At 46.1% G+C, this 10392-nt stretch overlaps 1 protein-coding gene across 1 annotated transcript in view; it reads left to right on the forward strand.

The window, feature by feature from the left end:
* Positions 1-9768, forward strand: part of DNAH6 (dynein axonemal heavy chain 6) — a gene marked incomplete at its 5' end in the record, with an annotated part of 218796 nt that extends 209028 nt beyond the window's left edge. Inside the window, 5 exons of the mRNA XM_079791646.1 lie at positions 450-635; positions 1107-1179; positions 2079-2230; positions 6986-7208; positions 9642-9768. Coding sequence (XP_079647772.1) covers positions 450-635; positions 1107-1179; positions 2079-2230; positions 6986-7208; positions 9642-9745 — 738 coding nt within the window. The 3' untranslated portion in view covers positions 9746-9768. The remainder of the gene's footprint in view (positions 1-449; positions 636-1106; positions 1180-2078; positions 2231-6985; positions 7209-9641) is intronic.
* Positions 9769-10392: the final 624 nt, after the last annotated feature.

The following is a 10392-nucleotide window of genomic DNA, read 5'->3' on the forward strand; positions in this document are numbered from 1 at the left end:
TGTGTCTATCACTGTAATTACCACATTGTTTTGTAATTACCCCTCCATGAGTAAGGCTTTCCCAATGGAAAATGGCTTTCTTAAAGAAAAAGGGATTGGTATATTAGTCATCTCTGTTTCCCTAGTACCTGACGCATACTAAACCTTCCAGTGGCATTGTTCAAAACCATATCTTCGGGCTGCTGAGAACATTTCTCTTCCTCCTCTTCTTCCCACTTCATTGGATTCTGCCACTAACTGCCTGAACTGTGCCCCAACCACAGATTTTACATTTTTGTTGTAAAAATGCATGAAGGATGGGAGGATCTCACCCACCAGACAGTATGCAGAGAGTATGGAACCCAGCAAGAGGGCCTATCAGCCAAGGCAGCACCTGCCACCACCAATGGGTGCATTCCCACTTGCTAATTACATCTGTGGAGGGCATCAACCCTTTCTTGTTCTCTTAGACTTCTCTAGAAACACTCAACAAAGCCATTGCTGGATTTGTGGTGATGTCTGAAGAAATGGAAAAGGTGTATAACAGTTTCCTCAACAATCAAGTTCCCTCCCTGTGGTCCAACACAGCCTACCCGTCCCTGAAACCACTAGGATCATGGGTCAAAGACCTTATTCTGAGGACTGCATTTGTGGACGTAAGAAAATGCTCTTCTTTGGGATTTGATAAATCTAGCGACACAGTTGGCCCTAAGGTCCTTAGAAAGGCCTAGCTAAGGAATCAGCCCAAAGACACGGATCCTTTCAGAATAGCATCACTTTAGACATTTTGTGCTAATTATAAAGGAGTTTGCCCCAGGCCCTTATCCCAGCATCCCATCATGGGACCCCACTGTGAGGTACAGAACCAACCTGAAATGGGCCCAAACTCCAGTGTGACCTTGCTACCATCTCCCTCTTCTCCACCCTCTGTAATAACCAGCTTCTGGGTTTGTGGTGAGGCTGAGGGGTGAGGACAGGGCCAGGGCAGGCGGTCAGGATGGGGGTGACTCACTCAGGACTGCTTTAGCTTCTGCCTCCTGAGAGGCCCTCCAGAATCTGACTTTGATTGAAATGACAAACTCGGTCTCAGGAAAACAGTACATTTTGGTGTAATGTGTCTCCTTCAGCTGTGGCTCAAACGAGGGCAGCCTAAGTCCTTCTGGATCTCCGGGTTCTTCTTCCCTCAAGGATTTCTAACAGGTACGAGTGCTTTCCCCACAGACGCCCCCAGGAAGACATGGTGTGCTCGGCACCGGGGCTCTAGGACGGGCAAGATGGCATGGCTGCGGCTGGCCTTGCCATGAGGCTGTTGACTTATAGGGAAGTCCAATGAGGCCCAGCTCTTCCTGGTTTGCCAGAAAAAAGGATGACAGAAACAGCAGATGTTCCCTAACCCCTGCCCTTGTCGGGCAATGCAAATGCAAACACCGCTGCCCCTGTGGACACACACATTGAGCCCCAGATCCCCATGCAACCCGTGCTCCAGGGCACCACACGCCCTCCATCTGCTCTGGCTCCAAGTCTAAGCTGCTTCCCTCCCTCTAAAAAATACTCTTTTAAGAAAAATTTAATTTTTCATTATAGTTGACTAAAAAATACTCTTGATGTCCTTTCATCCGCCCAGGGGGTGGAGGGGTGTTATTCCAGGGATTCCTGCTGGAGAGCCCCAGAGTGGGCCAGGGACTGGGCTGCTAGATGCTAATCAGCTGAGCCCTTTTTCTCTCTCATCCTGAATCCCCAATAAACAGCCCATGCGAGACAGCTGAGCAGGACTGTCAAGTTGGGGAGACTGGGTTCTGAAACTCCCTCACTGGTTTGTCTCCCTCAAGGGCAGAGCAGTGCACTTTAGACTTCGTCTCCTTCCCTCTCTTCCCAGCCATGACCACAATACAGGTGTTGGCCCCGCCCCTCCCAACATCTCCCACAGGCTTCCTGTCTCTGTGAACTAATTCTGAATAAGGTGTCAATGGTTGCCTCTTCTCCATGGAGAGGAAGCTCTCTAATGCTAGAGCCGCCTGGTTGAGGGCAAGTGGGGGCTGTGTTTGGACAGCAGTGGTCTTGTTCAGAGGAGTCATTTTTCTGATGTTTTCTATTTACAGGAACTCTTCAAAATCATGCTCGGAAATACAATTTGCCTATAGATGAGCTGAGTTTCAAGTACAACGTAATTCCTGCCTATCGGGATCAAGCCGCAGTTATAGAAGCTGCCAAGACAGTGAAGTTTGGACAAGAACTGCCCATGGACGTGGAGGTATTGTCTCCCGGACTGTTGTGTTAGCAAAGCAGCGTCTGTCCCACTGTCATTCAATGTCTCTGCCTACCTCCCCTGCCTCTCCTGCCTCCCATATGTGAGAGCAGAAGGGGCAGGATGGGGCTCACACCCCCCAAAATGAGCTCCCCAATTAGCAATAACTAGATCTGAACCTAATGTGGGGCAGGGGCGAGGAGGTGGAGGTGGTGCCTACATCAGCAAGCAATTCTCAAACACCAGCTGGAGACCTATAAATCAGCTCAATTCTGACGCTACCCAGAGATAGCATCAGACCCCACAGGTTCAGAGTTCAGTCCTACAAGATTACCCCCCTCCCCATTTCAAATGCCAATTTCAAGCCCACATTGTCACCCATGCTTCTGACCCATGACTCCATCCTGGGGTTCAATCAATTTGCTAGAGTGGCTCAAAGAACTCAGAGAAACTTTATTTTTAATATGGTTTTATTGATTTTTAGAGAGAGAGGAAGGGAGAGAGAGATAGAAACATCAATAGAGAGAGAAACATTGATTGGCTGCCTCTTGCACCACCCCCCCACCCCCAAGTAGGGGGTCAAGCCTGCAGACTGGATGTGTGCCCTAATAGGGAATCAAACCAGCAACCTCTTGGTGTATGGGTCGACACTCAACCACTGAGCCACACCGGCCAGGGGAAACTTTTTACTTAACTAGTTACTGGTTTATTATAAAAGGATATAACTCAGAATAGTGAGATGGAACAGATGCCTAGGGTAAGGTATAGGGCAGTGGTCGGCAAACTCATTAGTCAACAGAGCCAAATATCAACAGTACAATGATTGAAATTTCTTTTGAGAGCCAAATTTTTTAAACTTCTTCTAACGCCACTTCTTCAAAATAGACTCGCCCAGGCCGTGGTATTTTGTGGAAGAGCCACATTCAAGGGGCCAAAGAGCCTCATGTGGCTCGTGAGCCGCAGTTTGCCGACCACTGGTATAGGGGAAGGGCACAGAGCATCCATGCCCACCAGGTGTGCCACTCTCCCCACATCTCCACCTGTCCACCCTGAAGCTCTCAGAACCCAGTCCTGTGGGGGTTTGTGGAGGCCTCATTACGTAGTCATGGTTGATTGGATCACTGGCCATGGGTGACTGAACTCAGTCTCCCTCCCTAGAGGTGCTGTGGGGGGATACACTGAAAGCTCCAGCCCCCATCTTTAGGTGCTGCCCAAGCCCATCTCATTAACATAACGAGACACCACTATCACTTTCAACATTCAGGAAATTCCAAGGATTTGGGGAGCTGTGAGTCAAAACCACAGAAGGCCATGGCTGGTTGCTCAGTGGTTAGAGTTGTGGGTTTGATTCCCAGTCAAGGGCATGTACCTTGGTTGCAGGTTCCTCAGCCCCAGTAGGAGCACCTGTGGGAGGGAGCCAATTGATGTTTCTCTCCATCTCTCTCTTTCCCTCTCTCTCTTTCCTCCCTTCTACTCTTTCAAAAAATCAATGGAAAAAATATTCTCAGGTTAGAATTTAAAAAAAAAGTAAAGAAACAACCATGGGGAAAGACAGTGTATATATATATACATACACAATATTTTGCTTATCTGAATGACCAAATATTTTTTTAATAAATCACAATATCACAGATACCTACAGTAACTTTCTTCTTGTGGAGAAAATAGATCAAGAGGTTAAAAGCAGGAGTTTCAGAATCAGGCAGGCCTAAATTTAAATTCTGACTCTTCCCTTCTGTCAGAGCCAGCAAGAGCACTGCTCGGCACTGCTGCTCTGAGCTGTTCTGAGTCCCTATATTCTTCTAGATTCTTCGCGACCATGCCAGGGCTGGTCCTTCTTGAACCCTGCCCACTATTCTAACCGTTGAGAACTTAGTCCAAGATCCTCCTTTATTCTCTGCTCACTAGTTATAGGTGTTGGGCTCGAACCCCTCTGCCTGGGACTGGACCTCCTTAGACACCAGGTCTTAGACCAGGCGTCCTCAAACTACGGCCCGCGGGCCACATGCGGGTGTTTTTGCCGTTTTGTTTTTTTACTTCAAAATAAGATATGTGCAGTGTGCATAGGAATTTGTTCATAGTTTTTTTTAAACTATAGTCCGGCCCTCCAACGGTCTGAGGGACAGTGAACTGGCCCCCTGTTTAAAAAGTTTGAGGACCCCTGTCTTAGACGGAGAAGCCATGAGAAGCTTTGGGTGCATAAGAATGAGTCTTGATTGCAGAAGCCAGTGGCCATAACTCAGCAGACAAGACAGTCCTTTATAGCAAAGTCCATACAGACAAGCACCGGGACACCGGCTAGTGAATACATATCTTTCCTATAAAGCAGCATCAGTCTCTGTACCCACAGCTATTATCTGAGCAGCCGCACACTGCCACCTACACTCACCACCTCACATCGTAGCGGTACCTGAGCTCTCCTGCCCAGCACACTGGCTGGTTAACATGGTAGCTATATCTGAGCTCTCTATGAGCTCTTAGCCTTGATTGTTAGCAGTATCAGCTGTCAGCTCCGTCTGAGTTCTCTAGCCTCTCCTGCACACATAGGTGTATTGACAACAAGGCCTCTGTGCTGCCATTGTCCATGACTATCCGGGAACCCTGGCATGGTTCCCACACCCTCTCCAGCTGTGTGTGCTAGAGCCATTACTCTCATGTCTGCACCTCAGTGTTTGCATCTGTAAAATGGGGCTGATGCCACCATCTTCAGAATTGTAGTGCAGTGTAAACAAAACTGCAGATGTCATGTGACCCACACAATAAATATCATCATAAGATGAATTATCTGCATCATTCATTCAGCTGTCTCTTAGCAGAAGTGATACTCTAGCTTCATACATTATATAAGTAATTGAAGAACTAATGTGACCGGACTGCCTGTTACAAGGGGTCCAGGCTGCCTGTCACTACTTCAGCCAATTAAGCAGAGACAGGGTTGAATCATATATGAGGAGCATTTATTCCAATAATGCCGGCAGTATGGGAGAGCAGCAGGTCATTCACAAAAAATCTGCTCTGCCCTCCCCATAAGCCAGCTGCTTATATTGGGTAGAAGGACAAAGATTACGTGGGAAAGTTGGAATGACAGGCATGGGAAAGTAGGCATGGTATAATCATTACAGGTTACAAGTCTGCAGGCTGGGGCGGGGCCGGGGGGAGGGGGCAGTGCAGGGAGAAAGGGGGGAATGTCACAGAATGTCACCCAGGGACCAGATAACAGGCAATAGGGGCTGGGGTTGTAAAGAGCAGGTGCCTCCGGGACTAGAATTGTTTCAGCCACGAGGTTGTAAATTTTTCCATAATGATAGGCAGTTCTCAGAACAGGAGGGTGGACTGCATTCTGATGTCAGCACCCATGTCCCAGGGCGTACAACTCCCAGACAGGTTAGAATGTGCTTTCGGTAATCAGAACGAAACAGTCATGGCTAACAGAGCATGATTAATATTTCTTACTTTGTTTCTTGTAACAGCTAGTCCCCTATATTTTATTTCTGCCCCTAACACAAATAGGCAGCACTAAGGCTGTTTAAACTCTTCACTCCCATAGCTTACAACCTCCCGAGCAGAGGCTCTCAAAGTGGGGTTCCCAGACCAGCAGCATCAGCATCGCCTGGGAACATATTAGAAATGCAAACGCCGCCAAAACCGGTTTGGCTCAGTGGATAGAGCGTCGGCCTGCGGACTCAAGGGTCCCAGGTTCGATTCCGGTCAAGGGCATGTACCTTGGTTGCGGGCACATCCCCAGTAGGGGGTGTGCAAGAGGCAGCTGATCGATGTTTCTCTCTCATCGATGTTTCTAACTCTCTATCCCTCTCTCTTCCTCTCTGTAAAAAATCAATAAAATATATTTTAAAAAAAAAAGAAAGAAAGAAATGCAAACGCCAAGGACTCCTTCCAGGCCCACTGACTCAGAAATCTGTGTATTTTAACAAGCCCTCCATGGGGGTCTTAGCCCACTAAAGTTTGAGAACCACGGCTCTAGAATGTTAGTGATTCTCAACCTTGACTGCAGGTTAAAATCACCTGCAGCGCCTTTAAAATGTCCCGATGCCCAGGCCACATCCCAGTTAGACCAGAATCACCCCAACACACTGGGCTTAAAGCTCCCCTGGTGATTCCTGTATACAACCAGGGGTGTGAACCAGCGCTGCCAAGCTGAGCTACCCAGCGTGGAGACATTGAGATGTTTATGGGGAAAGGGGGCCTTCACCTCAAAGCATCGGTTCACCCCAGTGGGCCTCATATGTGTCATGAAATCAAAAATTTGCTCCAGATCGCTCTTGCCAATAAAGGATTCACTAACCAATCAGTGGAGTTGGGGTGAATGGCTTTTACTAACTAAACCTGCCTTAAAATGTCACGGTATTAGTAGGAATTGTTGCTGGGCAATTCTATCAGCATCCACTCCACTCAGATCTGCTCCCATATCCTTGAAAGACCTTGCTAACAAATAACTGATGATCATCACAGCCCTATCCCATCTGCTTCCCATGAAAAGGGAAAAGTCTTAACATCATGATCGCTATTCTGAAGCACATGAAGGGTTTCCCAGGGGTATCGCCTATTAGACATGTTGATGGAGTATGAGATTTGGTGTCAAACTAACAAGTTATTTTACCTGTCGGAGCCTCTCGACAGTATTCTCCTCTCGAGACTGTAACAACAGCAATCTGTTCTTAGAATTAACTGAGGAGGGTGTGGGGCCACAGCTGCTGACCGCCTTCTCCTCTTCTCACCTGTAAACTTCTGGGTGTGTTTCAGTTGCCCTCTCCTGAGGATGGTGTTCTCGTTCATGGGATGTTCATGGATGCTTTCCGGTGGGACAATAAGGCGATGGTGATAGAAGATGCGTTGCCCGGACAGATGAATCCAGTGCTGCCTGTGGTGCATTTTGAACCTCAACAAAATTATGATCCAAGCCCAATACTTTATCAGTCCCCACTTTATAAAACCGGGGCCCGGGCAGGAACACTCTCAACCACAGGTGAGGATGTTCTAACATTGGTACTAATAATGACCAAATGCAAACTACAGTGGAAGCCCAAACACTAAGCCCTCCCTTGGGCCAACTAGCTAGGCTTAAAATGAGGCCAACTTACACAAATTTACAAGTGCTGTAAACTATGTTTATTTTAATATGGAATATGGTTGGATATTTTAAAACTGATGGTTGCTTCTATTAGTCTAATGCAGTGGTTGGCAAACTGCTGCTCTCGAGCCGCGGTTTGCCACTCTGTTGACTAATGAGTTTGCCGACCACTGACCTAGACTCTCGATTCCAATAATTACAGGCTGTTGTTGTCCCTTGTGATTAAGCCCCTATCCCAGTGGTCGGCAAACTCCTTAGTCAACAGAGGGGCAAACCGCGGCTCGCGAGCCGCATGTGGCTTGTGAGCCGCAGTTTGCCGACCACTGGTCTAATGAGTAGAAAATAGTTTATTGAGCAGTGACTTCTAATTTTTAAATGAGGGCGTGAGTCAACACTAAAATCTCTCACCAAACCCATTGAGACTCATCAAAGAGATTTTAAAATAAATTATTAAATGGCTGCAAAAGTGGAAATCTGAGTAGCCCTGAAACTCAGATACAGCCCTGAGAAAAGGAACCAGACAGAAAGAGAGCCCTCTGAACAGATAAGCTGAAGAACTGAATGGAGACAGCGAAGGGTAAGCAAGGAGGATGAGCTGAGGAAATCCCTCAAAATTCGCAATGCCATTTTTTTTAAAAAGGAACACTGTGGGAAAAGCCAAAATCCCCAACATTGATCTGGTAGGCAATCTGGGAGAAAGTAGAGACAATGAAGAGTGATAATATTTAAAAAAAATAATAATAATGGCCAATCATTGCCCAGAAAAGAAGAAACACTTGCAAGATCTCATATGGAGAGATCTCACAAAGTCTGTTAGGGGTAATTTTTTAAAACATAAATAAACAAATAATCAAATTTTTAAAAGTAACCCAGATATATCAAAATGATACTTAAGACGATCAGAGATGACCGGCCGGTGTACTCAGTGGTTGAGTGTTGACCTATGAACCAGGAGCTCACTGTTCGATTCCAGGTCAGGGCACAGGCCAGGATTGCAGGCTAGATCCCCTGTAGGAGGGTGCAGGAGGCAGCCAATCAATGATTCTCTCTCATCATTGATGTTTCTCTCTCTCTCTCCCCCCCCCCCTCTTCTTTTTTCTCTCTGAAATTAATAAAAACATATTTTTAAAAAGACTATCAGAGATAAAATCCTTAAAGCAAAGAGGTAAAACTATTAACATGCTGAAATTAAAATTCCAGAGAATCAGATTGATAGACATCTCTCATTATCCACAATGCATGTAAAAAGATAATAGAGAAACATCTTCAAAGGCCGGAGACAATACAACTTTGAACCAAAATTGGAAATACAAGCAATTTATCATCCAAAAGAGAAAGTGTGATAAAGACAGTCTTAGACATACAAAGGCTCTAAATTAATAACCACTGGCTCTCTATTTAACACACACACACACACACACACACACACACATTTAAATCTTTCAAAGTTTGACCATAAAAATGATTTTAATAATAATTTAGAACTAAATTTCCAGATGATAGAAATGTGGGAGATAAAGCAGGGCAGAAAGAACTAAAAAAAAAAACAAAAAAAACAAAAAAAAAAAAAAAAACTTCCCTTTTGAATAGAGAATATAGATACTGATGATACTTATTTTTCTAATCACTTAAAGTATGTTCTCTAAGGGTAACATACAGAATAGAACTAAAATAGACACTCCTATCACCTGCATGATCTCCCACTCCTATTATAAATCTAAAAAGTATTAAGAAGCTAAGAGCCCTAGCTGGTTTGGCTCAGTGGATAGAGCGTCGGCCTGGGGACCAAAGGGTCCCAGGTTCGATTCGGGTCAAGGGCACATGCCCAGGGTTTCGGGCTCAATCCCCAGTTAGGGGGCATGCAGGAAGCAGCCAATCAATGATTCTCTCTCATCATTGATGTTTCTATCTCTCTCCCTCTCCTTTCCTCTCTGAAATCAATAAAAATATATTTTTAAAAAAGAAGAAGCTAGAAGATGCCCAGCCGGCCAGGGTGGCTCAGTGGTTGAGTGTCGACCTATGAGCCAGGAGGTCAGGGCTCAATTCCTGGTCAGGTACATGCCCAGATTGTGGGCTCGATCCCCAGTCTGGGGCAAGCAGGAGGCAGCCAATGATTCTCATCATTGATGTTTCTCTCTCTCCCTCTCCCTTCCTCTCTGAAATCAATAAAAATATATTTTAAACGGTGAATAAAATCACCACAGGGATGCTGTCAACAACATCCAGACTCTGGAAAACCCAGTTACCTTGACTCCTAGTACTGTACTCTTTGTATTAAGGGGTTATTCTTTAAGTAATGACCACGCTTTCTCCTGTATCCTTAACTAGGTCATTCAACCAACTTTGTGGTGACCGTCCTTTTACCCTCCAAGAGGTCCAAAGATTACTGGATTGCCAAGGGCTCGGCTTTGCTCTGCCAGCTGAATGAGTGAAAGGGGCCACTCTGTGCTGAAAGGAAGCAGGCTAGGGATCTTTGAAGGGAAGAGTCTAATTTATATGTTAAAGAGTCTAGTTTATATGTAATTTATATGTTAGCAAAACAGCATTACTTCTGATCTGATTTAATGGTAGTAAGTGTGGCTTTTTACTTCTCTTATAATCTAAAATAAAGTGTTTGAGTTGTTCTTTCTGTAGGTAATTCAAGCTTTGATGTGAAAACAGTGTGTTCAGCTCCCACCTCTTCAATCTGCTCCCCCTACCCCAAATGAGATCCAGGAAACTTCCCCTTAGTGACCTGAGGGACCGCCTGCCCCCTGTGTCCCCCCCCCTTACACCCCCTCCCCCCGCAGGCAGCCAGAACTCAGCACTTCCTTACCCACACAGGCTCCCTTCCTCTTCACACAAACATGAAAGGCCTGGTATGCACTTAAGTCACGTGGCCGGCCCGGGTGATGATGAAGATCAGGTTTCTAGGCCAGACAAAGGCTCAGAGCCTTCATCATGGGAGGTTGACGCTGTGACCATGACAACTGGTAGCAAATGAGCAGGAGGATAAGATCCTGGCCCATGGCGCCGGTTCCCCCACTCCACGTGGCTATATCACAACCCTTGGAAGAACCTGTGCTTTCACCGAAGTGCA

This window comes from Cnephaeus nilssonii (assembly GCF_951640355.1).
Source record: "Cnephaeus nilssonii genome assembly, chromosome: 15".
Lineage (NCBI taxonomy): Eukaryota > Metazoa > Chordata > Mammalia > Chiroptera > Vespertilionidae > Cnephaeus > Cnephaeus nilssonii.